The sequence below is a fragment of the Molossus molossus genome, unplaced genomic scaffold, assembly GCF_014108415.1.
Source record: "Molossus molossus isolate mMolMol1 unplaced genomic scaffold, mMolMol1.p scaffold_m16_p_17, whole genome shotgun sequence".
In the NCBI taxonomy this organism is placed as follows: domain Eukaryota; kingdom Metazoa; phylum Chordata; class Mammalia; order Chiroptera; family Molossidae; genus Molossus; species Molossus molossus.
In genome coordinates, this window is record NW_023425352.1 from 26,938,610 (window position 1) to 26,965,283 (window position 26,674).

The following is a 26,674-nucleotide window of genomic DNA, read 5'->3' on the forward strand; positions in this document are numbered from 1 at the left end:
TATGATACCCTTGAGACATGGATGAAGATGATCAGGAGTATCAAATCAAAAGTGACAAGTCTTAAACCCTCACTAAATGTTCACTGATTGGTCATATGTAAAAGCAAAAGAAGAAAATGGAAAAAAATTGGAAGAAACACTGGCACTGTGTTATCAAAGAATGTCTCTAATGATGAGGTAAAAAAAATTGTCATTTTCTGGGTACAGAACCACCCACTCTAACATAAATTTATTCAACTTCCACATACCAACTTTTGTACACATTTTTAGGAATCCATTATATAATAAAACCATGGGTTTCAATACAATGAGGATCAGAAACTAAATTGTAACAAGGTGTCCAAAGAGACTATTAAAAAGTGCTCTGTCTGATGCTCTGGGAGAGAGCTCTGCTGTCATCATCCTTCCCCAAGATTTCACAAGCTGGTGGGTGCCATAGAAAGTGAAATTATTAGCCATAGTCACTGCCACTGCCTTTGCCTCTACCTGTTCAAGGTACATTGTCCTTCAGTTTCTAGGCGACCATTGTTCCTTTATCTTATATTAAAACATGTGAACACATAACCTGACTATATAAGCAACAAAGTATGAAGACTGAGAGACTATGAACTCCTATTTGATTGGTGTTGCAATCAAGTAATTTAACTTGACATATTTAATGATGTGAGTAATCCCCAATGCTTTGTCACAATTAGGCAAAGTGATACTATGTAAATGACCTCAATGACTATTTTTCCAAGTCAATCTAAATTATCTATGCTTGTCCCCACCCCTTTATTTTGCTTGTTATTAAAAAGGAGAGGTTCTGCTCTGTCCTGTATCACTGCAACAGCTGGGATTTTTAGATCCCTCTCCCATAGGCCCCAGGAAGTAAGTTGGTTTTCTATGCTCCTCTTTCAAAGAATAATGTGTAGTTTTGCAGTCGGTTGGCTAAGGAAGCATTAGTAACATTTATTTCTAAGAAAGACAAATGACTAATTTGGATAACTCTAAAAGATTCATCCTAACAATCCTCAATTTTGAAGCATCTGCCTGTATAAATATTTGCTTCAGTTTTATAAATAAATTGTGTTCTGTTTATTTCCAAGTGAGTTATTAAGAATATAAAGTGGCCTTCCGCGTTCATTCCTAATGGCCAGGAGTGAAAACATTCCTAATATGTTCACCGGGGTGGTGAAAAGAAGAGTAAGAGGTTGAAAGATGTGTTCTGAATTCTGAGGCACAACTCAGATTTCGTTTTTCTCATGGAAACTGTAATAAATAGTAGGTTCCCAGGCTAGCCCACCAAAAATGCCTTAGCTAGCTATGCAGTAAGAGTTAGCATAGTGCAGAGAGAATATTGGCTTGGAAGTCAGGAAACCTGCAGTTCAAATAACTTGACTACCCTGGTCCGCTTCATCATCTATGAAGAGTTTTGTGTTTAATAATTTTTCAGGCCCCTTTAACTCTGTAAGACCAAGTCTATGGCGAAGGGTAGAGAATCCCTCATCCTGAAGAAGCAGGGAGGCAGCCTTATGGAGACACCACCTAATTGGCAAGGGATCTTATTATGTGGCAGCTGCTGTTCCTTGCCCTGTGTCATTGTTGTAACAGATCAGTTTTTAAAAATGTATGAGAAACAGTGAAATGGGAACCGAACAAAGAAATCAATAGCCTTAGTTGCTCTTCAGACTAAGAACCAAATGTTTTAAGTGGTTGCTTCCTAAAGAAAAGAACTCAGACCAATGATAAAGTTCTTTGGTACCTAGAACATCTCAGAACAGAAAGGTAGTGGTGAAAGGTAGTAACAGCAATAGAAGGGCTGCTCACCCCAGAAGTAAATAACTAGCAAGACAAATATAACAAAGTGGAAAGAAAGAATAGAATTTCTAAGAAAAAGTAGCTGGGGATGGACATCGGAAAATATGTTGTCATCTATAGACCAGACTTTTGATGATCATGTTTATCAAGAATGAGAATAAAATATTGAATTTGTGTCTTTTTCTGGATCATTTGCTGGTCTTAGCTCTATAACCAATTGCATCATACTAGAACTACCATAAAAAAGAGGCTGTATAGCTTGGGTGGGGGTTTCCTTTTACTGGCATTGCCCCCCACCCTTTTTGGTATTAGGGAATGGGGTCATTCATCTAGATGAAGAAACTGGTGAATTAAGATAGTATATCGATGTTTTCCACTCCTGTTTGAAGGAACAGCCCTGATTTTGATGGCGCTTCTGAGTCCTAATTGATTCTGAGCCCGAGGTCATCAGGTTCCAAGGGTCTTTGAAGCCACACTCCTTTTCCTAATCAGTCACTTTATCTCCAATTCCTTTTTTCTATACCTACTGTTACCAGACTTTTATCACCAAAGCCATTTATCATGATTATTTCCTAGTACCTACCAGAATTCCCGGCACATAATAGATGCTCAATAAATAGTTGTTAAATTAATGTTATATTTTCCTAAGCACTCCACCCAAACAGGGTTTCCTCTTTTCTCCTTGCCTATTGCTCTTTGCCTGTGGAACAGTTGCAAAGTTGGTCACATTTTGTGTGGTTCTTTTTTTGTACACAGTTATGCCTGTTCTCTGTTGTGTATGTAATGTTTCCTGGATTTAAGTCAGCACTCCCCAAATGAATATACCTTTTCTCGTGTCCTCCCCATCCCCAAGGAATCACCAATCCAATGGTCCCCCCAAACAGCAAAAAGCTTACTGACTGAAATATGTGAAGCTGGTGATGGATGTTTAAGCAAAAAACTACTCATCGATCTTAATTCAACACTTGCACTGCTTGTTCTTCAATTGCCCATCATCACTTGATTCAAAAGCAGAGATTATTCATTCAGAGAGCATTTACCATGAGCAAGTCACCACGTGAGGTGCTCTGGGGGATATACAAAGATGTGTAAAATGTATAAGACACCTCCTTTGATTTCTATAGCAATTACTGGTGTATGATTCATTCAGCAATTAATCATGTACTGCTTTGTAATATCTCTTAGAGAAAGTGTTCTTTAAATCCTGCTATGCTATTTGACTTTCACTTTCATTTATTCTTGAAATAGTTGTTGAATGTCTATGATGTGACAAGCACTATCCCTGCAGCTGGGACAGAAATAAAGATAAACAAATGGTAGTATTTGCCCTCAGAAAGGTCAGAATGTAGTACAGAAGAGGAAATGGGACTAGATGCCAAATGTTGTTGGAATCCCTAAGGAGCTGCTCAGCTTCCTGAGAACGGCATGCAGGGTTTCATTGTAGAGGTAATTCAATTATCAAGCACAAATGCACAGAGGTATAAGAGAACATGATGATTGGGGAATCAAGGACGGAGACCAGTGGGATGTAAAGTTGGGGAGATAAATCAGGATCTGATTGTGCAGCTGCATGCTAACAGGACTATCCTTTAGCAAGGATCCCCCCCCCCCCCATTACATATGTAGCATATGCTCATTGTGAAAAAAAGAACATCCAAATATTCATAGTCCATGTACAAAGTAGACTTAACTAATGTTAATGGTTTGAGTCATAATCTTTCAGATTGTTTTCTGTGGGTAGACTAATATGTTACCATTTAAAATGGAATTATGCTCTATTTTTAACTTTTTTTTCATTTAAAAGTATTTTGCGGATATCATTTTATGCCAGGACACATAAGGCTATTTCATTTTTCTAAATGGCTGTATGAATGGTAATCCATTAGCAGTAAAAAGACAAATTCTGGAACCAGACTGCTTGGGTTTGGTCTTTCAGCAAGCTACTTAACCTCTGTGCTTCAATTGTCCTATCTGTAAAAGGAACAGTAGTAGCTGTTGTATAAGGCTTTTTTTTTGGGGGGGGTGGGGGTGGATTAAATGAGTCAATACATACTATGGGCTCAGAAATGTGCCTGGAAGGTGAAAATCTTAGCTGTGATTTCATGACTTATTTAAACAGTATTCAAGGGGTGTTTTAAGGAAGAGGGTGATATCAGGTTTCTTTTTAGAAAGGTCACTCTGGCACCTGTTGGAGAGAATAAACAGGAAGGGAAGATTGGCGGCAGGGATACTGCTGGAGACTGCTACATACATAGGGAGATAGAGACTGGCTGCTCCTGGCAGAGGAGAGAGAGGAAAAATAAACTTGAGACATTTCTAAGAGACCTAGTGCTGGAACTGTTGAGTGCTGAAGCTTCAAGATACAGACAATCCGACTGCAAGTTCCAGATTTTTGGCTTAGAGGATGGTGTATGGTGTTTCCATATTAGTATGTTTATTTGAGAGATATTTTTTTGAGTTCTATTCTGAGGCTGGGACGGCAGTGGGCAGGATCCCTGCTTAGGGAGGAGCTCAGATTCCAGGAGGCATTTATGACTGCGTATAGGAAACCAACAAATACATGAACAAGAATTTCAACAAGATTGAACCGCTGTGGTCCAATAAATAGTCGGTGATTTAAAAACACTCGCTCAACCTCCCATTAACAATCTCCCATTATGATGATTATATGATCTCGTGATTCATACACAGCGACAGTGCCTGCAAAGGGTTATCGGACCAGATCTCCCGAGATCGAGAGGCAGCAGGTCGGACCCCATTTCGTACCCCAGGAATATGAGGCCAGGAAAAGTTAAGCGTGTTGGCCAAGGTCACACAACTCCCAGCGTCCGGACGCGGCCCGCGGGCGGCTTCGGCCCTGAGGTCCGGGCTAGGTCACCTACGCCGTAGCCGAGCCGCGCCTGCGCGCCGGGGCCGCGGAGACCAGCGACGGCCGGCCAGGCCAGGGCACCCTGCGGCGCGCGGGCGGTTTCAGCCCGGCCCCCGGCGGCCGAGGGCTCGCGCGTCCCGGGCGGGGCGGCCGGCGGCGGTTGCGGCCCCGCGTCGCAAGGCACTTCCGGCGTGTGCCCGGGTGGCCGGATGACGTGGCTGAGTCAGAGGAAGAGGCAGAGGAGGCGCCGGGGGGCGGGGGAGGCTACGGAGCGGGCGGTGTCGGCGGCGGCGCCGAGGAGGCAGCGGCTGAGTCCGAGCCCCGTGCGTCTCTCCGCGCCCGGTGGATGCGAATCGGCTGCGGCGGCGGAGGAGGAGTCGGTGGGCGGGCGCCGGGCCGGTGGGAGCGCGGAGGATGAGGCCGCTGCCGGGCGCTCCCGGCGTGGCGGCGGCCGCCGCGCTGTTGCTGCTAGTGCTGCCCCTGGCCCGGGCGGACGAGCACGAGCACACGGTGAGAGGCGTCCCCGGCCGACACGGCCACCACCGGCCTGCTCTCCAGCGCGCCATCCCTGCAGGCCCGGCGCGGCCTGGAAAGCCGGGCGGCCCGGTCGAGCCCCGCGGCCGTCCGCGGGCGCCTTCCGGTTGGGCCTGGCGGAGCAGGAACCCGGGCGCTGGGAGGAGGCATTTCCATGCGCTCCTGGGACGGGACTCCGCGCCCGGGCGCCTGGGCCTCTTTCTCCGACCCGGACCTAGATGGCGCCGCACCCCTGCGTCTGGGGCGCCGGAGGCCGGGAAGGAACGTGGTGAGGGTCGGGGCTCCCTTCGCCGAGGGTGTGGCGCTCGCAGGCCGGCCAGGCTCGGGGCTGGTGGCCCCAGGGAAGGGGGCTGTGCTCTGGCTCCGGGGGGCTACGACACAGCGGAAGGTGGATGCATCACGATTACCCGTCATACCCAACCAGGAAATAGCACCACTTTAAGGTCCTACCGGCCTTTATTCTCCCCTCCTGCCCAAACTTGGGGTGAAAGAGCAGTTTACACGTGTGCACACAACAACCCCCACGCACTCACTTCCGAGCCTTTCTTGTGACTTAGTCCTTACCTCTCCAGCCCCTAGGTGAAGCTCCCATCCGGTGGTCTCTAACTAGGACAGCTTCTGACGCGAGGGATCTGAGTTTCCCCGCCTGTCTGCCGGGAGCAGTCCCCTTTGCATTTACCCTGAAGTTCATTGGCTGTTCAGCTGTCATGAGCCTTCACGACTCCAGTGACTTCGGGCTGTAACTCGGAGGTTTTTAGGATGGTAACTGTGAGCAAGGCAGGAAAGTCATAAATTGGCAGGTTGCTTGGCGAGTAATTGTTTTCTTACCTTCACTCACTAGTGATACGATTTTGCATGAAAGGTTGTGTATGTCATTACTGATAAGTGAGGAAATGAAGCAATCGTCTTATTTATTCAGTGCATCCTACTTTAGGTTTTATTTGTGCCCTTGACTGGGAATCGAACCCTACTTTAGTTTTTATATTTGTGATTAGCCAGACTTCTTTTCTCTACTCCCTGGGTTAGCTGGGCTCTTATTTACCTAATAAAAGCGCTAAACTTTTGGCTACTTTACCTTCAATCACAGCCAGAAACTTCTTACCTGTATGTATTTTTAGAGACAAATCTCACATCGATGACATGTTTCTGTACTGTATTTGTGACTTTTCACCTTAACGATAATTTTGTCCAGAGGTTAAACAGTTAAATTGAAAACGATTTCCTATTGTTGTCAGGTTACTTGTCACAAAGTGTAAGAACTGTTCATTTCCAATGGCCATCCTTTTAGTCAATGGTATGGTTACTAATACTTTTCCAATTTATTGAACACTTAAGGAAAGTTACTATGTAAAACTGAGAACTCTCTAACTGTACTACCATACAGGCATATAGACTTAAGAGTAATAGTGTGCTTCTTTATGGATTTTATAATGAACTTCTATAAATAGGGAGAACTATTAACTTAAATTTCAAAAGTTAGAGGTATATAAATGGCCTTAGATTAATTTACAGATTTAAAATGTTAATACTAATTTCACTGAAATTTTGTTGCCAGAAACATTTTAATTTTTTGTATCAGTAATTGAATATAAGATATTTGATGAAAGGGTTTTGAGAGAATATATAAGATAATTGTTGGACAAAAAATTTGGAATCTATTTCATTTATGTCTACATTGGACTGCTCTCACTCAGTTACCTATTAATAACTATTATTGAGAAAGCAAAAAAGTTACAGGAAGTATAGCATTAAGATGTAAGTATAAAATTTAAGTGTCATTCATATTTCTTTTGGCTATTAGCCAGAATATTTTACTTCTTCCAAGTTTCTTGAAAATATTTTTTGAAAATGAAGCATTCACCTTAGCCAGATAACAGTACTGAAAAGGCTATGATTAAGTGAATTTTTTTCCTATCAGGAATGCAGAAGTAGCCAGTGAAGAAAGAATGATACTGAAGGAGGAGAAAAATTGCCAAGGGAAGGTTGCTGAGTAGGTGTTTAATAAATACTTGTGGAATTGAATTATTAAAAAACAGTTTTCAAAAGTTTGTTTAAACTTTAGATTAACTTTCTGTGAAGACAGTTTCCAGTTAGAAATAATAATTACAAGGATTTTTTTTTTTTTCTTTATCAACTTTGGAGAGTGGAAGGGAGAGGGAGAGAGAGATAATAAACATAGATGAGAGAGAACATCCCCCCACTGGGGACTGGGCCCACATCCTGGGCATGTGCCCTGACCGGGGATGGAACCGGTGACCTCTTGGTGCATAGGTGCAACCACTGAGGCAATACAAGGATTTTTGTAGTATTGTATGCTAGGCATTGTTCTAAGTACTTTACATATATTAACTCATATTTTAAACATATATTAATAACCTTGTGAGGTGAGTGATATTATGCCCTTTTTATAGATGAGGAAACGAATGCCAGAGAGGTTAAGTTACTTGCCTGAGTAATGTTTGGATAATTCTAACTCCATAATGGGTTGATACTGAGAAAATGTTTGGGTTATTGTTAGAGAGCAGTAGGACCAACTTAATGGGCATATGACCTGGGCAGTCACATGCAGTGCGCAAGCACGAGGGACTGCTTGGTTTAATGTTCTGTGGTCAGCATCTTGGAATTCTTAATAATTTTTGAGCAGGGAACCCTGCATTTTTTATTTTGTACTGGCCCCCACAAGTTATGTAGCTGGTTCTAAGAAGGAACACCTACTCTGTGCAGTTCCACAAAGCCCCTCATTTCTCTTACTTTAATTAATGAATTAGGATTTGATTTATATGACCATTGGACTTATATGATATTTTTATGTGCTTATTTATCTAAAGCCCTTTTAATATTCTCATAAGAATGATGAGAAGGAAATGTGCTGCTGACTTCTAGAGTATACATACATCTAGAATATATAAAGGTATGTTCCTTTCATTTTTAAAAAGTTGAATCATGAATTACAGGACATTGTTGAAAGTAAAAATTAGAGAACACTTTGCTCTTAATACGTGATTGAAGGGTCATAAAAAGGACTGTTTAAAATGAGTGGAAGGTATATAGGATGTGGTTTATGCTTTTTTGGTTTTCTGAAACTCGAGGCACTTGAAACATCTAGAGTTAGATTACCATGTCTCCTAAGATTCCAGAGGATTCCATTAAAAAGATTTCAAACTGAGAATCAGAATTTTAGAACAGGAAAGACTTGAGACCATTGTATCCAATACACTCGTTTTCCTAATGGCTTGAAGAGGCTCAGTGACTGGCCCAAGGCCACATTAAGAATCTGAGCTTCCTGAAGTCCCAGGGGTGGGGAACATCTAGCCTGAGGGCTGTATAAGGTCCAAGAAATCAATACCAGCTAATACCACACGTCTCACCAAATTAGCCTGACCAAATATAGCAGGCTAATTTTTTGTTAATCCTCACCTGAGGATATTTTTCCATTGATTTTTTTTTTTTTTTTCAGATAGCGTGGGACAGAGGAAGGGAGAGAGAGAGAAACATCGATGTGAGAGAGACACATAGATTGGTTGCCTTCCCTAAGGCCTGGACCAGGGCCAGAGATCAAATCGCAACCGAGGTTCGTGCCCTTCCATTGACTGAGAATCCAACCCGTGACTCTGGACCTCAAGCCGATGCTCTAACTGCTGACCCAAACCGGCCAGGGCTATAGCAGGCTAATTTTTAAGTTGATAATTTTGTATGGCCTGCAAATGATGTTATAAATAATATCCAAATGGCCCTTGGCAGAAAAAGGTCCCCACCCTCGCTAGTCCTTGCTTTTTCTACCTGTCTTGTCCGTATACTTCCCTTAACTATGTAAAGATGTCGGCAGCAAAAAAACAGTAAAGGGCACAGGAATCTTAAAGCATTTTATGATTTGTACTGTAGCCTTGAATTTTAATGGGTTCTGTTTCCTCAAGATCATAAAGTCAACTTAAGAATGTTTTGTCTGTTACATGCCCTGGCTGGTTTGGCTCAGCGGTTAGAGCGTTGGCCTGCGGTACGGAGAGACCCGGGTTCGGTTCCCACTAAGGGCACGTACTTCGGTTGCAGTTTGTCCCCGGCCCTGGTTGGTCGTGCGGGTGGCAGCCACTCGATGTGTCCCTTTCACGTCGATGTTTCTCTCTCTCTCTCTCTCCCTCCCACTCTATCTGTACAAAAAATGGAAAAATGTCCTCAGGTGAGGATAGAAAAAAAAAAAAAAAAGAATGTTTTGTCTGTTACATATTGAGGCTCTGTGCTTGGCACAAGAAGTGGTATTTAATTAGTGCTTGTTGAGTGACCTGAGTAATTAGGGAATTACTAGGGACAAAAATATGCAATGTTGGAAGCATGAAACTGGTGCTTAAAACACAGTGAACAAACTCGGACCATTGTTTACTTAAGACAAGTAGTCTCAGGGATGCCTGTTCTGCTTTAGGGGTCTCACCTAGGCTAAAATCCATTTCTTTTTATTTTAATTTTATTTTCCTTTATTGATTTTACAGAGAGAGGAAGTGAGAGGGAGCGAGAGATAGAAACATGGATGAGAGAGAACATCAATTGGCTGCCTCCTGCATGCCCCCGACTGGGGATCGGGCCCACAACCTGGGCATGTGTCCTGACTGGGAATCAAACCAGCGACCTCTTGGTGCATGGGTCGACGCTCAACCACTGAGCCACACAGGCCGGACTAAAATCCATTTCTTTGTGGCCCATTGTATCTCTGGTAGGTAGTGTTGGAAGGACCTGATCTGTGTCTAGGATAGCTTACTCTTAGCCTCTGCATAAACACTATGTCATGGAGTGTTTTCAGAAATGATTTGTTGGCTTTACTTTGGCAAATGGCGGCCTTTTGTTTTTGTCTCTGTTGGGGGTATAGGAACTCTTAAAACTTATATGAAGATGTATAAAGAGAATAAACTGTTTACTGCAAGTGAATTTGTGAGTACTCTAATATAGATCTAATTTTAGGAAATGCCATAAGTCATTGTCCTATTTTCAGTTGTACTCTGACAGACTAAAAGTTTATTTAGGTACAAAGCTATTTGCGAGGGAGAGAGCAGTTATCTCAAGAGACTATCTACAAATACCCTTCTGATTTATTTGTATTCAAATCCTGATGTATGTGTTTAAAATAAATAATTAAAAGGCATTGAAATTATGATTTCTGAAACATTTTCAGAACTGAATTTTGCTACCTCATATATCGATTTTAAAGCAAACACTCATCCATGAAAATGATGGCATTTGGGTGCTTATTCTGAGCCCTCAGTCCTTTGCCTGTCTATATAAATTCAGATTTCTTTATTCAGATTTTATATAAGTAAATCAAGAAGAACATCTTCTAAAGTGTTCTTTCTGAGAAAAGTTAATTCATGACCTCTATCAAGTAGGGAAACTTCTATATCTCCCCTTTCCCAGCATATAAACAATATTTAAATAAGAGAGGCCCAACATTGGTGACTTCTCAAGATTAGAGCACAAGTACTTCTTAGGAAGTTTTTTTTTTTTTTTTTTTTTTCCTTTAGGGCAGTTTAAAAGCTCAAATGGAAAAGTTGTCAGTATTCAGTACCATCTCTAGTTGCAACTGTACTTTTTTCATATTGTCTCCATTTAGTTTTAGCTGTTTAGTTAATGAAGCTGACTAGGGATTAGCAAAAGTAGTCCTAAGGTTGTAAACTGGATGTTAGTTTTATGATCTTAGATAAATTATTTAACATCTCTGTTCTTTGGTTTGTTTTAATCTGTAAAATGGGAAAAATAATAGGTCCTGTCTTAAAGTTTTGAGATTTGAATGTTCATGTAAAGACCTTACAACTATGCCTAGCACATAGTATGTGCTTATTAAGTGTTAGCTAATGATACTTAATGGTGAAAAGATGGTGAGATCATGCAAGTAAGGGATTGGTCTGTTAAGGCTTTAGCTGAAGATTGGAGGATTGGACCAGTTCTGAAGGATAAGTAGAAACTGGCTAGGTGAGAGAAGGAAGGTATTACAGATTTGAGGGAATGGCATAAGAAGAAAGGTGAAGCAGGAAAGGAAGGGAAGACAATGTCATAAACCATTGTGGCTGGAGCGGACAGCTCAGAGGTGAGTGTGTAACAACGAAACTCTTCTGAGAGCTGGAAAGTGAATGGAATGGTGAGGTGAATGCAGGTTGTCTGAACTGGCTTCTCATGGCTACTTCCCAGGGAGGTCGCGTGGCAGGATTACAGCCATGCTCAGGGACTCCCGATCCACTGCTGTGCTTCCTTGACTTTTTTGCTCCCCTTCTGGTCATACTCTGAGGGTAGAGGGAATAGCCTTACCTGTGAATTTCTTCCCATGGAATTGGGGAGCTCAGGAACTTTCTCAGCAGTTTTAGTGAAGGGAAAGTTGTTCTTCTCTTTCATAAGGTGTGTGGCCCTGGCCAGTTTGGCTCAGCACTTACAGCATCGGACCTCAGACCAAAAGGTCCAGGGTTGGTCAGGGGTTGCAGGTATGGTCCCCGGCCCTTGTCGGGATCCTTCAGGAAGCAGCCAATCGATGTCTCTCTCTGACATTGATGTTTTTTTGGTATTTTCTAATTTCAAGATATTTTAAGACACATTTTCTCTCTTGGAAAATAACTCTTGTTTTGACCTTGTCTTGGGAGTGCTTATTCTTAGGGACAGGCAAGAACTGCAACAAAAAGTAAACATAAGTTTATATATGATCATGGTCTGCATAAGGAACAATGTAAAAGAAACACTTTTGCTTCAGTATTCACCCTAACGTGTGTGTGTGTGTGTGTGTGTGTGTATTATATGTGTATGGATATGTGAATGTATTACATATATGTACACTGTATTTATATATTTTAATTATTATTTTTAGTCTTCTTCCCAGAAAGAATCCTAGACTACAAAATGGTGTATATTTTCTTATAGTTTGCATCATGTCATCACAACTCTACTCTCTTAACAGGTTTCATGAATGTTTAAAAGGAGTGATATCAGAATATGTAGTTTAACACAAACTGTGACCCTTAAATTATTTTAGTCCTATGTTTCAGTTTGTATAAAATAAATGAACATCCTATTTTTAAATTTTTTTAATCCTCACCTGAGGATATTTTTCTGTTTATCTTCAGATAGAGTGGGAGGGAGTGGGGAGGAGAAAAGGTGTGTGTGTGGGGACATCTATGTGAGACACAATGACTGCTGGTTGCCTCCAGCATCACCCGACCAGGGCCCCGACGAACTGCAACCAAGGTACCGGAATTGAACCTGTGACTCATTGGTCCGCAGGCCGATGCTCTACTGCTGAGCTAAACCGGCCAGGGCACGAACATCCTATTTTAGCAATCATTTCTTTATTGTTCAAATTTATGTCTTTTTAAAGGAATATGAGTATTAAGATTTCTAAGGAAAGTGTTCTTGTGCTTATTTTTATGAGTTACATTTAAACTCTCAGCTGGAATAATGGCAAGGTCCTCATTAATAGGTCCTCTCATTCAGCATTCTAATTTTAAATGGATGTATTTTGTTACCTCCACTTTCTTATTTCTCTAAAAGGGTACCATTGCAGTCAGTGCATATGTCGGTCAGTGCACATACTTCGAAATTCTTTTACTATGTTGTTAGAAACTCTGTCAGCATCTTTTTTCATTGTTTTTCCATCGTATTTACTAAATACGTTTTGCATACATTATATTATGGAGAGAGCTTCCTGCCTACTGACCAGGTTTCAGTTCTAATGCCGACTCAGTCAGTTGATAGTGATTGGCTTAGAGCACTGTTTTTTGTTTTTTTTGTTTTTTTATCCTCACCCGAGGATATTTTTCCATTTTTTGTACAGATAGAGTGGGAGGGAGAGAGAGGAAGGGAGAGAGAGACAGAAACATCGACGTGAAGGGACACATCGAGTGGCTGCCACCCGCACGACCAACCAGGGCCGGGGACAAACTGCAACCGAGGTACGTGCCCTTAGCGGGAACCGAACCCGGGTCTCTCCAGACCGCAGGCCGACGCTCTAACCCCTGAGCCAAACTGGCCAGGGCTAGAGCACTGTTTTGAGGATTCTTATATCCATATTGTTTTGCAGAAAGGATTGCCTTGATTGATTAGTGCCATGTGACCATAAGCATTGGATGGAACTGAATGGGGATGTATGGATTTATTCCTTCGTACATGAATATTACCAGCTGTTTTTCTGAATTCACTTGAAATAGTTTATAATTTTCTGTACTATTATTAATCCTGACCCTTCTCTGTTAAAGCAGAATTAATCAGTCCTTTATTGTTTCTACTATAGCCCTTTACTATCTTAATTATAACACATATCTTCATTGTTAATCATTTACTTGTCTGGCTTCTCTATGGATTGTGAACTTCTTAAAGAAAGGGCAGTAATTTATCTGTATATCCTTAACACTTCACACTGCTTGGCATATGTCTCATGTAGCCAAAAAGTGAGATAATTCGTTGTTTCCTTGATGACGTGGATGATGCCTTATATGAGCAATGAGACATTTATTATGTTTGAAGATAGATGATCAGATCTCAGTTCTAGGATGCTGGTGCTGTGAATCAAAAGGAAGAGACAGATGCTTTAGATAAGAGTAGACAAGTCAGTAGTTTTTTGGAATGCAGAGGGAGTTGGTGTTTGAGCTCCATGTCTGAGAGAATGGTACCATTAGAAAAACAAAGTTGAGGGGGTGGATTTGGGTGGGATGAATTGGGTTTTGGAGATGTTGGATTTTGATTCAAAATGTTTGTTTATTAGTTTTAGATGGAGGATTAGAGAGAGCTAAGGATTTGGTGTTTGGGCTAGGTGGATAGCTTCCTCTGTTACATGCTTCATAGCACCCTACTTGATTATAATTTCTTGTTCAATGTCCATAATTCCCTTCAGGCTCTCAACTCCAGTAGGGCAGTGAACATGTCTTGTTCAAAGTTTTATCCTCAGTTATAAAGTTACTGTTTGGCACATGGTAGGCACTTGGTAAATAATTTTGGTAAATAATTGTTCAGAGATTTAACTTCTGCACTATTAGTTGACTTAAATTGTATCCTGTGTTGACTTTATATTGCTAAATTAGGGTTACTAATTTTTAAATTACTTGGATAATTGCTTTTCATAGAATCATTGGACATTTAAACTTGAGATCTTAGAAATCTTTGACAAATCCCCCAGTTGGACACTGGAAAGGTGGTCACCTACCTACCCAAAGTTATTGAACCATACTCCAGTGTGGTATTCACTGATGGGTACAGCCATAGATATTTATTCAAAGAAATATAGAATATATGTCTTTCAGGCTGATAAATGGGAAGATAGATTGTTTGAATAGATTGTGGTAGTTTCATAGTATGGTTTTCTCTTTCTCTTGTTTAGTCATTTCTCTCCTCTGGTACTTTGACTAGTGACATGGATAAGATTAGAAAGAAAATGAAATTTTATTTGTGCTCACTGGCAACAGATTTTTGGAGTTTCTAATGATTAACATGAGGTTTAGATAAGCTATTGATTTTTTTCCTCCTTCCTTGTCATGTTAGCATGGAGAATCATGTTGGTTCTAAGCTTACCATTATTTGATAGTGTAAGTAATAATTATAAACATTTACTGAGTTACTGGATTCTGTTTAAACTACCATCTGTAAAACAAAGTTTGGAAAAGGTGGATCTGCCTACGACCGCAATCAAAGGATATAATTTTAAAATTCAACAAGTTTCATTTTTTAAGGTGTGGACATTAATCATCAGATTAAAGTAAACTTCCAGTATTTTATTTTATAGCTTCCTAAACAGAGACAGTATACTTTTGTTTAGAACAAATAAAAAATAGTCCCTTAATTTGAATATTATTTTTAAAAAATATATTTTGTTTGTTTTTTTTGTTTCAGTATCACGATAAGGAGGAAGTTGTCTTATGGATGAATACTGTTGGGCCCTACCATAATCGCCAAGAGACATATAAATACTTTTCACTTCCATTCTGTGTGGGGTCAAAAAGAAGTATCAGTCATTACCATGAAACTCTGGGAGAAGCACTTCAAGGAGTTGAATTAGAATTTAGTGGTCTGGATATTAAATTCAAAGGTAAGTAAACCTTAATAGTCCTTCTAATACAAGTTAGATTGTAGACCAGGGTTTCTCAACTTTGGAACTATTGACATTGCAGCAGGATAATTCTTTATGTGAGGGGCTATCCTGTACATTGTAGAAGTATCTTTCGCTTCTTCTACCCACTAGGTGCCAGTAGCACTTTCCAGTTGTAACAGCTGAAAAGTCTTCAGATGTTGCTCATTTGAGTACCTACCACTGCTCTAGACTCTAAGAAATATATATATTTTTAATACGTTTTTATTAATTTTTTAGTGAGAGAGGAAGGGAGAGAGAGAGAGAAGCATTGATGGGAGAGAGAAACATTGATCGGCTGCCTCCTGCATGCCCCCCCACTGGGGATTGAGCCCGAAACCTGGGCATGTGTCCTGACCAGGAATTGAAAAGGGACCTCTCATTCCATGGGACAACGCCCAATCCACTGAATCACACTGGCTGTGCTCTAAGAAATGTTTTAACCTATAACTTAAGTGCATTACATTTAGAAAAATGTAGTAGTAGCTAACAAAGATTTATTTTGAATATTTATAAAATAACAATGAATAATTGTTAATAAAATTATATTTTCCTAGCATATTTCTTTCTCAGAAATATATTCTAGTAAACCCTCTACTGATTGATTTGACATAGGTGGTTGGGGAAGGCCTTCTTAGATTCATAATGGAGTAATTTCTAGAGGTGCGGGGATGTAATGAGGTGTATGGACACTTAAAAATTTTGTGTAAATCCTCAATTTCAAATGTGTACTATTGGCTTAGAATGTATTTAAAAGTGCTGTATTAATTTACACTCTCAATACTTATAGGATAGTGTGGTTTTATTTATTTTAAAATTCTCACCCGATGATACTTCCCATTTATCTTCAGATGGGGGGGTGCGGGAAGACAGAGGGAAACATTGATGTGAGAGGGACACATCAATTAGTTGCCTCCCCCACCACCCCAACCAGGGCCAGGGACCGAACCACATCCAATGTACTTTCCCTTGACTGGAATTGAACCCGAGACTCTTTGGTCTGCAGCCCAACGCTCTAACCACTGAGCCAAACCAGCCATGGCTAGGATAATGTGGTTTTAAATTTTAAGTCAAAAACATGTTAAAATTGAAAAGATCCTTAGGTCCTTTGAGTGTGTTTATACTTTTTATTTTGCTCTGTGAAGTTTGTCAGAGAGTGTATTTCCTGCAGAGACATTTTTAATCTGGTGAGTAGAAGCATGAATTTTTGCAGAATCTTTGATTAGGTGTCTTGATTTTTGAATAGGGCATGGATCTTGTAATCAGGAGCTTTGAATTTTAATCCTATTTCTTTTACTGTATCGGTTTCAGTAAAGTTGTTTATTCCAATTTGATTTCATTGCCTAAATGTGTAAAATGAACAGTAACTGAATTCTGGCAATTTTTGCACTTGTGGGAGGATGATATGAAATGAGATTTGAAAAATAATGTTTAACTTTAATTAGTTAAATTTTATTCTTTTTTTTTTTATTTTATTTTTCAAATCTTTATTGTTGGATGTAAAATGTATTACAGATGTTCCACATTTTTCCCCCATTGACCCCCTCTTCCCCACTCCCACCCCCCTCCCACCTTTTCCCACACTATTGTCTGTGTCCATTGGTTATGCATATAAGTTCTTTGGTTTATTTCTTCCCACCCCCCAAACCCTTTTCCCTTTGAGGTTTGTCAGTCTAGCAATGAATTTGTGCTTCTTAATCCCTTCACCTTTTTCACCCATTCCCTCAACCCCCTCCCAACTGGCAACCAACAAAATGTTCTCTGTATCTATGAGAATGTTTCTGTTCTGCCTGTTCATTTTGTTTGTAGATTCCATTGTCGATAGATATGTATTCATTGCCATTTTGTTTGTTCATACATTTTATCTTTTTCTTCAAAAAGACCCTTCATCATTTCATATAATAACGGTTTGGTAGTGATGAACTCCTTTAACTTTTTCTTGTCTGGGAAAGTTTTTATATGTCCATCGATTCTAAATGACAGCTTTGCAGGATAGAGTAATTTTGGTTGTAGGTTCTTGGTTTTCATCACTCTGAATATTTCTTGCCACTCCCTTCTGGCCTGCAAAGTTTCTTTTGAGAAATCAGCTGACAGCCTAATGGGAATTCCCTTGTAGGTAACTAGCTGCCTTTCTCTTGCTGCTTTTAAGATTCTCTCTTTGTCTTGAACCTTTTGCATTTTGATGATGATGTGTCTTGGTGTGGGCCTCTTGGGGTTCATCTTGCTTGGGACTCTCTGTGCTTCCTGGACTTGTATGTCTGTTTCCTTCACCAAGTTAGGAAAGTTTTCTGCCATTATTGTTTCAAATAGGTTTTCGATTTCTTGTTCTCTCTCTTCTCCTTCCGGCACCCCCAAGATGCGAATGTTGGCACGCTTGAAGTTGTCCCAGAGGCTCCTTACACTATCCTAATTTTTTTGGATTCTTTTTTCTTTTTGCTGTTCTGATTGGGGATTTTTTGCTTCCTTATATTCCAAATCGATGGTTTGCTTCTTGGATTTACATACTCTATTATTGAAGCTGTGTAAATTATTCTTTATTTCAGTTAATGCCTCCTTCAATTCTGTGTATCCATGATTTCTAACTGGTCCTTTTTTATGCTCTTGAGGCCCTCCCTAAGTTCACTGAGGTTCTCACTAAGTTCGTTGAGCATCCTTATAAGCAGTATTTTGAACTCAGTATCTGTTAGGTTGCTTATCTCCATTTCGCTTAGTTCTTTTATTGGGGTTTTGTTCTGTTCTTTCATTTGGGACCTGTTTCTCTGTCTCCTCATTTTGGCTGCCTCCCTGTGTTTGTTTCTGTGTATTACTTAATGAGAGGTATGGGGCTAGCAGAGACCAGATGCTGCTCGTTTGAAAGAATTTAGGAAAAACCTGAAGCAGGATCCAAGACCGGCCAATCCTATGGTTAAGCAAGTGGCAACAGCTTGGGTGGGCTTGAAAGTTGGGTGGGGTGGGGCGGGGGCTCAGGGAGTCACCAGGGCGGGGCTACCAGTGTGAGCCAGGTTACTGGAGTCCCAGATATGGAGATGGTCTGCCGCCCCCGGGAAGGGCTCACCAAAGGAACAAAGGCCTCTTACAGCACTTTTGTCCCCGAGAAAGCCCCCTCTCCAGCCCTTGCTCCAGTGCCAAACAGCTCAGTTCTTCCCTGTATGTCTCTGGCACCCCTCGGGCTGCCTCCCCTCCAAGCTTAGAGGGAGAGAGTCCGATAAGTCCGTGCGCGGGCCCTTTAAGGAGCTGCCTGGGGCTCCAGCTGCTTCAGCTTCCCCGAGCCTCAGTTCCCGCTGGTTTTTCCAGCCAGAAGTTATGGGGACTTCTCTTCCTGGCACTGGAACCCTGAGCGGGGCACCAGTCTGAATGTGGCTGCTGATTTAATTCCGTAGTTGTAGGACTTCCATTCAGCTTGATTTCAGGCGGTTTTGAATGATGGTTGTTCTGTAGTTTAGTTGTAACTTTAATGTGGTTGTGGGAGAACGGATACCGCGTTTACCTACGCCGCCATCTTGACCGGAAGTCTTAAATTTTATTCTTGTTTTTAGAATATTTTTTGTTATTGCTATTGAAAATAGGTATATATACATATTTGCATCCCCCCCTCCCCCCATTATATTCCTTGGGGCTTAATTATAAAATGAACTTGTAAATTTAAACCAGTTACCTAGCCTATAGCTTTATGAATTATTGTAAACATGCCCTGAGGTTTGTGTATTAATTTAATCAGGTAGCTTAACTTTTGGGGGGGGGCGCGTTAATCCTCATCCAAGGATATATTTTTTCCATTGATTTTTTTTCTTTTAGAGAAGAGTGGAAGGGAGAGAGGGAGGGAAGGGAGGGAGGAGAGAGAGAGAAACATCGATGTGAGAGACACATCCATTGGTTGCCTCCCACACACTCAGGGATCTTACCTGTAACCCAGGGTCTGCCTTTGACTAAGAATTGAACCTGAGACACTCTGACCAGGATGGTAACTTAACTATTTGATCACAAATAAGGAGAACACAGAATAGAATGTGTGATCTTTGAGAAACTCAATATCAGGTTTATTCCCCTACTTTCTCCTTTTCCGTATTTGGTACACATTTTTTTATTTTTTTTATTTATTTTTTATTTTTTTATCCTCACCCGAGGACATTTTTCCATTTTTTGTTCAGGTAGAGTGGGAGGGAGAGAGAGGAAGGGAGAGAGAGAGAAACATCGATGTGAAAGGGACACATCGAGTGGCTGCCACCCGCACAACCAACCAGGGCCGGGGACAAACTGCAACCGAGGTACGTGCCCTTAGCGGGAACCGAACCCGGGTCTCTCAGGACCGCAGGCCGATGCTCTAACCGCTGAGCCAAACCGGCCAGGGCCATTTTTTTTAATTTTTACTTTTTTGTTGTTGTTGTCGTTAATCCTCAGCCGAGGATATTTTTCCATTGATTTTCAGATAAAGTGGAGGGGAGGGAGGAACAGAGAGAAACACATCGATTGGTTGCCTCCTGAAGGACCCCAACCTGGGCCAGGGATCAAACCTGCAACCCAGGTACGTGCCCTTGACCGGGAATTGAACCTGAGACCCTTCAGTCTAAGGGCCAATGCTCTAATCGCCGAGCCAAACTGGCCAGGGCTATTAGAATAAATTATTAAAAGTAGAATTACTGAATCAAATGCTATAAACACTTATTTATTTATGTTAATCTTTACCCTAGAGGATGTTTTTCCATTGATCTTTTTAGACAGTAGTGGGGCGGGGGAGAGAAACATCATTGTGAGAGATCAGACACATCAACTGGTTGTCTCCTGCACACAACTGGGTCTGGGGGATTGAACCTGCAACTCAGGTACATGCCCTTGAATAGGAATTGAACCTGTGACCCTTTGGTCCTAAGGCGAATGTTCTTAACCGCTGAACCAAATTGACCAGGGCTATCAACATTTTTAAGGCAGTTCTTTTTTTTTTTTTTTTTTTTTTTTTTTTAGAGTGGGAGGGAGAGAGAGGAAGGGAGAGAGAGAAACATCGACGTGAAGGGACACATCGAGTGGCTGCCACCCGCACGACCAACCAGGGCCGGGGACAAACTGCAACCGAAGTACGTGCCCTTAGCGGGAACCGAACCCGGGTCTCTCCGGACCGCAGGCCGACGCTCTAACCGCTGAGCCAAACCGGCCAGGGCAAGGCAGTTCTTGATACATGTTGCTAAATAGCCATCTAGAAAAAAATCGTACAGTTTATACTGCCAATGAGGTCGGTCAGTTAATCATTACTCTTTATATATGGTTGGTTAATTAACTGTGAATATATCAATTTTTCCAGTCACTCTCCCCCCTCCCTTTTTTTTTTTTTTTTTTATGGATTTTAGAGAGAGAGGAAGTGAGAGGGAGAGAGAGATAGAAACATGGATGAGAGAGAACATCAATTGGCCACCTTCTGCATGCCCTCCCCTGGGGATCGGGCCCACAACCTGGGCATGTGTCCTGACCGGGAATTGAACTGGCGACCTTTTGGTGCATGAGTCGATGCCTAGCCACTGAGCCATGCCGGCTGGACACTTCCCCCCTTTTAGAAAATTTTATTTAGCAGTTTTTGAAGGCTACTACTGCATTCCAGCACTATGGTAGGCTCCATGGGCTCCCTGAAATTGTACACATAGTTTGGTGTGAATGTGCATTTTGAGGGGGTTAGGGAGATACTACTTTCATTGGATTCTTAAAGAAGTGTGTGCCCCAAGGAAACTTAACACTTTGACTATATTGACACTTTAAATTAGTACAACTCCGGAAAAGATAGCATTATCTCTGTTTTGAGGTTAGATGACTTGTTTTTATTCACATAGCTAGTAAGGAGGGGATCCCAGATGAAAACTCAGGTTTCTGCCCAGTTGTTGTGAGTTTGTCTATAGTGACTTCATGAGAAACTTTGCTGAATTTGAGGTAGAGTATTTCTGATTTTGCAGTTTTGTAATGATATTAAGAAAGAAAGTAAACAAAGTGAAGCTTGATACGTTCATAGAGAACTCAAATAATTATCACATTCTTTTCTCATATTTTCACTATAAGTTCAACTATTGATCTGGAGTGTTGTTGAGAATTGATGACAGACTTATTGATATGCAGCTTCCAGAATCTGTCCTTGCTTTCTGAAAAATCAGTATTAACATTTCCCACTTTATAACTTTGGTTTGTTTTTCTCCCCCCCCATAAAAAGTATTTATTGGTAAATAAATTGGTAAAATTTTAATTGCATCATCTTCAAAATTCATAGATGTGTATTTCATCTAAGAACTATGTTTTAATTTTAAAGCAGTGGTTCATGGTAACAGATGTTTAAGATTGTTTTTCAGTGTAGTATAGAATGCCGACTAATGATTTGGCATATTCAGACACATTGCATTCCTAATCTTTAAAGTGACTCTCTCCTTTGAGAATTGCTATGTTTCTCGACTAACCAGCCTCTTGAATTATTTCTGGTGTTTGTATTTGCCTACATGCATGCAAGAGGAATTTCATTAAAATATGACCAACCAAGGCCCTTTTCATAGCCTGGCATCATGATAGAGTTTTTCTTTCACTGAATTTCTAGATTTTACATCAGTGAAAGTTACTCTTCAAGACTTATTCGTCAATCCTTTTGAGCTACTCTCCTCATTTTTTTCTTACACACACACACACACACACACACACACAGATATATGTATATGTGCATAATTTAATATAGAGATTTTCTTTGCTAAATACATAGAACATCATGCTCTTAAAATTTGTTAACATTTTTTTTGTTTTAGTACCTGCTTTGTGAAGGGTACTATAACAGGCATAGCTAGAGGTAAAAAGGCTATAATCAGTTATAAACAGCTCTCAATACCTGATAGTGGTTTTGAGGAGTAAGATACTGGAAGAGGTTATAAGTAGTTCAGGCTGGTGCCATAGGGAAGTATGGAGAGAAAGCCATGGGACTTCAGAGAAAGGGGAAGGTTGTGGGGTTTGAGGTTTGGGGAGTCAGGGAGAGTGTGGGGAATGGGAAAGATTTTAGGATGGACATTTGAGGTGGAGTTTACAACGTAAGCAAAAAAGTTCAGAGGCCAGAAAGCACAAGGTGTGTGAGAATTTCAGGCAGTGGAGTTTGGCTAGAGTATAGGGAGAAGGGGTGATAGAAATTTGAGAAAAGAGAGTTGAACTTAAGTTCAGACTGTTAGGGAGAAATCTTTTAAAGGCTTTATATAAGTAATGTTATATCTCAGAATTTCATATGCAAAACTCTGCATTGTTAATGACAGTTATCAGTGAAGATCTGATTATAACCGGAAGGAATTTGGTGGCTTTGCAGACAGGTAGCTGTGAGGTCTCCCTCAGCCACTATGGCCATTTGTTGCTGCTCAAGCTTGGTCCTTCCTTTGATTTTCACTCTTCCCTTTGTAACTGTTGCTGCCTGCTGCCCTTTGTGCATTATCACAATCCATGAAAACCCCACTTGTGGACCTCTTGCTACTAGTTCTCCGAGATCTTGCTGTAGGGACCCTCTGTAGCAGTCTCAGCCTCTACCTTCCCTTCCTCCTCTGTTCAGCCTCAGTTTTTTGCCATTATGAAAATCCTAAATTCCTTGCTGTCTAAAAGGGCGTGGGTAGAAATAAAATCTGTATGGGAGCCATTATTATTGGAGACAAAGCAATTTTCTTCTCCCGCTTTGAGAATGAGAGAAGGTCCCTCTTCTTTCATGGGACTTCAGTGTTTCCTGCCTTCTTGGGTATTGTAGTCTTGAGGTACCCCCTCCGGGCTGAGCTGTAATAAGGCAGAGCTGTTCTTTTTGAGGGTTGGGGAGACATGATACTGGTATCTGGGAGTTATAATGCAGATTGCTATTTCTTGTAGAAATAATATTATAGATAGCTGTTAATCATAGTTCAGCTGCAATTTATGTTTAAGAAGTTTTTAATCAATATTTAAAAATTTAACCATTTTTCTTGTGAGAAATTGCATTTTAAGTTCTGAATAACAGATGTTATAGTACAGGAAAACTAAAAACAAACAGCTATGCTTTTTTGTTGTTAAGATTGATTTCTAGCCCTGGCCAGTTTGGCTCAGCGGTTAGAGCGTCGGCCTGAGGTCCAGAAAGACCCGGGTTCGGTTCCCGCTAAGGGCACGTATCTCGGTTGCAGTTTGTCCTCGGGCCTGGTTGGGTCACGTGGGTGGCAGCCACTCGATGTGTCCCTTTCACGTCGATGTTTCTCTTTCTCTCTCTCTCTCTCCTCTCTCTCTCCACCTCTTTCTTCCTCCCACTCTATCTGAACAAAAAAATGGAAAAATGTCCTTGGGTGAGGATGAAAAAAAAAAGATTGATTTCTGTTTTTCCCCCCTAATTGCTTAAGTAATATACAAAAACAATTGAATCCTTTTGTTGGACATCTAGAGTATCTGAGGTTTTTTTGGTTTTAGTTTGTTTTGTTTAGAAACTAATGATCATAAGTACATTTTGAAAGGTTTATGTTAGAGACCATCTGAACAGTATTATGGTAGCAGTGTTTTTTAAAACAATCAAGAGTGGAAGTGATTGATCTCCAGGAAACATTCAGGTAGGTAATTTATAAACACTGCTGCCTGCTACACAGAGGTTTGCTTTTTAATCTTCTGATTATGAAGAATCACAGAGATTCATAAGTAGAATCTGTGTTTTCTAGTGACTTTCATTTCCAAGAATGTTCAAAAGAATATTTATCTCAGAGATGTTATAGCTAGAAATTGTTGGCCTAATTAAGAACATATTCTTAAGTTTTTGTATACCTAAATGAAAACTTTCCAAGTATTAAGCTTTTTAATTTTTGTTCTTTAAATGAAAATCAAATTATTCATTTTAAAGTTACTTTGTAGCCTGGCCGATGTGGCTAGTTGTTGAGCATCAACCCATGCAGTAGAGGTTGCCAGTTTGATTCCTGGTCAGGGCACATGCCCAGGTTTGGGCCCGATCCCCAATTGGGGGCATGCAGGAGGCAGCCAGTCAATGTTCTCTCTCATTGATGTTTCTGTCTCTCTCCTTCTCCCTTCCTTTCTCTCTAAAATCAATTAAAAAAAGAAAAAATATTTTAAAAAAATGGTTACTTTGTAAATGTTCTTGTATAGTTTTCTTTATTTAAGGAATGATTTCTTCACTCAGTAAGTTAATCTTTGAAAATAAAGACGATTAAAACTATTTGATTGTAAAGTCTTAAATATATACAAAAAAGAAAGAATTGTGTACTGAATACCCCCCCGCCCCCCATTTATCACCCTGATTTTCTATTATGAATAGAAATTTTAACTTCAGGAAATGTTGGCTTTTTTCTTCTGTTATTTTTTTCTATAATTATTGTGCAAACCAATGTGTTAATTTGCAATTTTTATTTTATACAGATGATGTGATGCCAGCCACTTACTGTGAAATTGACTTAGATAAAGAAAAGAGAGATGCATTTGTGTATGCTATCAAAAATCACTACTGGTACCAGATGTACATAGATGACTTACCAATATGGGGTGAGTATTGTATGTTTTTTTTTTTTTTTTTATCCTCACCCGAGGACATTTTTTTGATATTTTGTTCAGATAGAGTGGGAGGGAGAGAGAGAGAGAGAGAAACATCGACGTGAAAGGGACACATCGAGTAGTCACCACCCGCACAACCCAACCTGGGCCGGGGACAAACTGCAACTGAGGTATGTGCCCTTAGCGGGAACCGAACCAGGGTCTCTGGGGACCGCAGGCCGACGCTCTAACCGCTGAGCCAAACCGGCCAGGGCTGTATGTTATATTTAAAGTTTGGGAGTCCTGCCAGAGAGTCCCGGGTTCGGTTCCGGCTAAGGGCACGTACCTCAGTTGCAGTTTGTCCCCAGCCCCGGTGGGGGCTTGTGGGTGGCAGCCAGTCAGTGTCACTCTCTCACATCGACGTTTTTCTCTCTCTCTCTCCCTCCTGCTTTATCTGAAGATAAATGCAAAAATGTCCTCGGGTGAGGATAAAAAATAAAAATTAAAAAATTAAAGTTTGGGCCCTGGCCAGTTTTGCTCAGCAGTTAGAGCATCGGCCTGAGGTCCAGAGAGACCCGGGTTCGGTTCCCACTAAGGGCATGCAGCTTGTCCCCGACCTTGATTAGGTTATGCGGGAGGCAGCCACTCGATGTGTCCCTTTCACGTTGATGCTTCTCTGTCTCTCCCTCCCACTCTGTCTGAACAGAAAATGAAAAAATGTCCTCGGGTGAGGATTAAAAAAAAAAAAAGTTTGGGAATATTTACATAATCAAGATTTATTTAATTACTCTGTTAAGGTGATTGTACACTGAATCAATAAATGTGTTTTCACAATTTTCCATAAAATGATTTTAATACCAATTTTATGGTCCCCTGTTACTTGAAGGGTTTTTGACATTGCTAAACCTTACACGAAACTCCCTCAAAATATAATTTTTATGCAGTATAACACTTCATGTTCAAGGGGTTAAAAGTTGCTTTGAACAATCTGAAATATTCCCCCTTCCCCTATTTTTCTCATATCTTATTTTGACTTATACTATAAAATGCAATCAAAGGAACTAAATAGGACTTTGAAATTTTATTCTGATTTTGTCTCATGTGGAACTGTGGTAGTATGGATTTTATTTTATTTTATTTATTTATTTTTTTGTCCTCACCCGAGGACACTTTTCCATTTTTTGTTCAGATAGAGTGGGAGGGAGAGGAAGAGAGAGAGAGAGAAACATCGACATGAAAGGGACACATCAAGTGGCTGCCACCCGCACAACCAACCAGGGCCGGGGACAAACTGCAACCGAGGTATGCGCCCTTAGCGGGAACCGAACCTGGGTCTCTCCGGACCACAGGCCGATGCTCTAACTGCTGAGCCAAACCGGCCAGGGCGGTAGTATGGATTTTAGATATGATAGGTTCCCGAATGACTTGTTTTGCTAGTTCCTATGTTATTTTACAAAACTCTGTATGTTTAATTTTTTTTTGGTTTTAGCTTTTTAGTTTTTTATGTTTAGTTTGTTTATCCCTATGAATGGAGAAGAGCAATGGCATAATATATACCATGTGTTAGACTTGATTAAGTTATTTGAAGTGCAAAGCATAGCCAGCTATCATAGCTAACATGTTTGATCAAATTTTTCTCTTGGTGATTTTTCTGTTAGCCATTCTTTTGGGGGTGGGGTGGAACTGGACACCTATTCTTATGTAAAATTAATATTCTGATTCTTAAAATTGTTAGCAGACTACTATATTCAGCAAACTGAAATACTGAACATAAAAGATCAGATTTAGTGTGGTATTAAGATTAAAGTTATATGAAAGTTAATCTCAAGATATAATTGTATGCATCATTGTTACTGTTGCATGTTAATTAGGTATAAATAGTAAGCATTTCATATAAATGACTGTAATTAGTATTACATTAA

At 40.6% G+C, this 26,674-nt stretch overlaps 1 protein-coding gene across 2 annotated transcripts in view; it reads left to right on the forward strand.

Annotated features, from left to right (window-relative positions):
- Positions 1-5,068: 5,068 nt before the first annotated feature.
- The window catches only part of TM9SF3 (transmembrane 9 superfamily member 3), a 69,923-nt gene continuing 48,317 nt past the window's right edge, over positions 5,069-26,674 (forward strand). Inside the window, exons 1-4 of one of the 2 annotated variants that reach the window (XM_036265111.1) lie at positions 7,122-7,193; positions 8,032-8,114; positions 15,047-15,242; positions 24,642-24,764. In XM_036265111.1, coding sequence (XP_036121004.1) covers positions 15,077-15,242; positions 24,642-24,764 — 289 coding nt within the window. In that variant the 5' untranslated portion in view covers positions 7,122-7,193; positions 8,032-8,114; positions 15,047-15,076. Of the gene's footprint in view, positions 5,180-7,121; positions 7,194-8,031; positions 8,115-15,046; positions 15,243-24,641; positions 24,765-26,674 lie in introns of those variants that run through there. The other variant, XM_036265110.1, reaches the window with a different exon arrangement.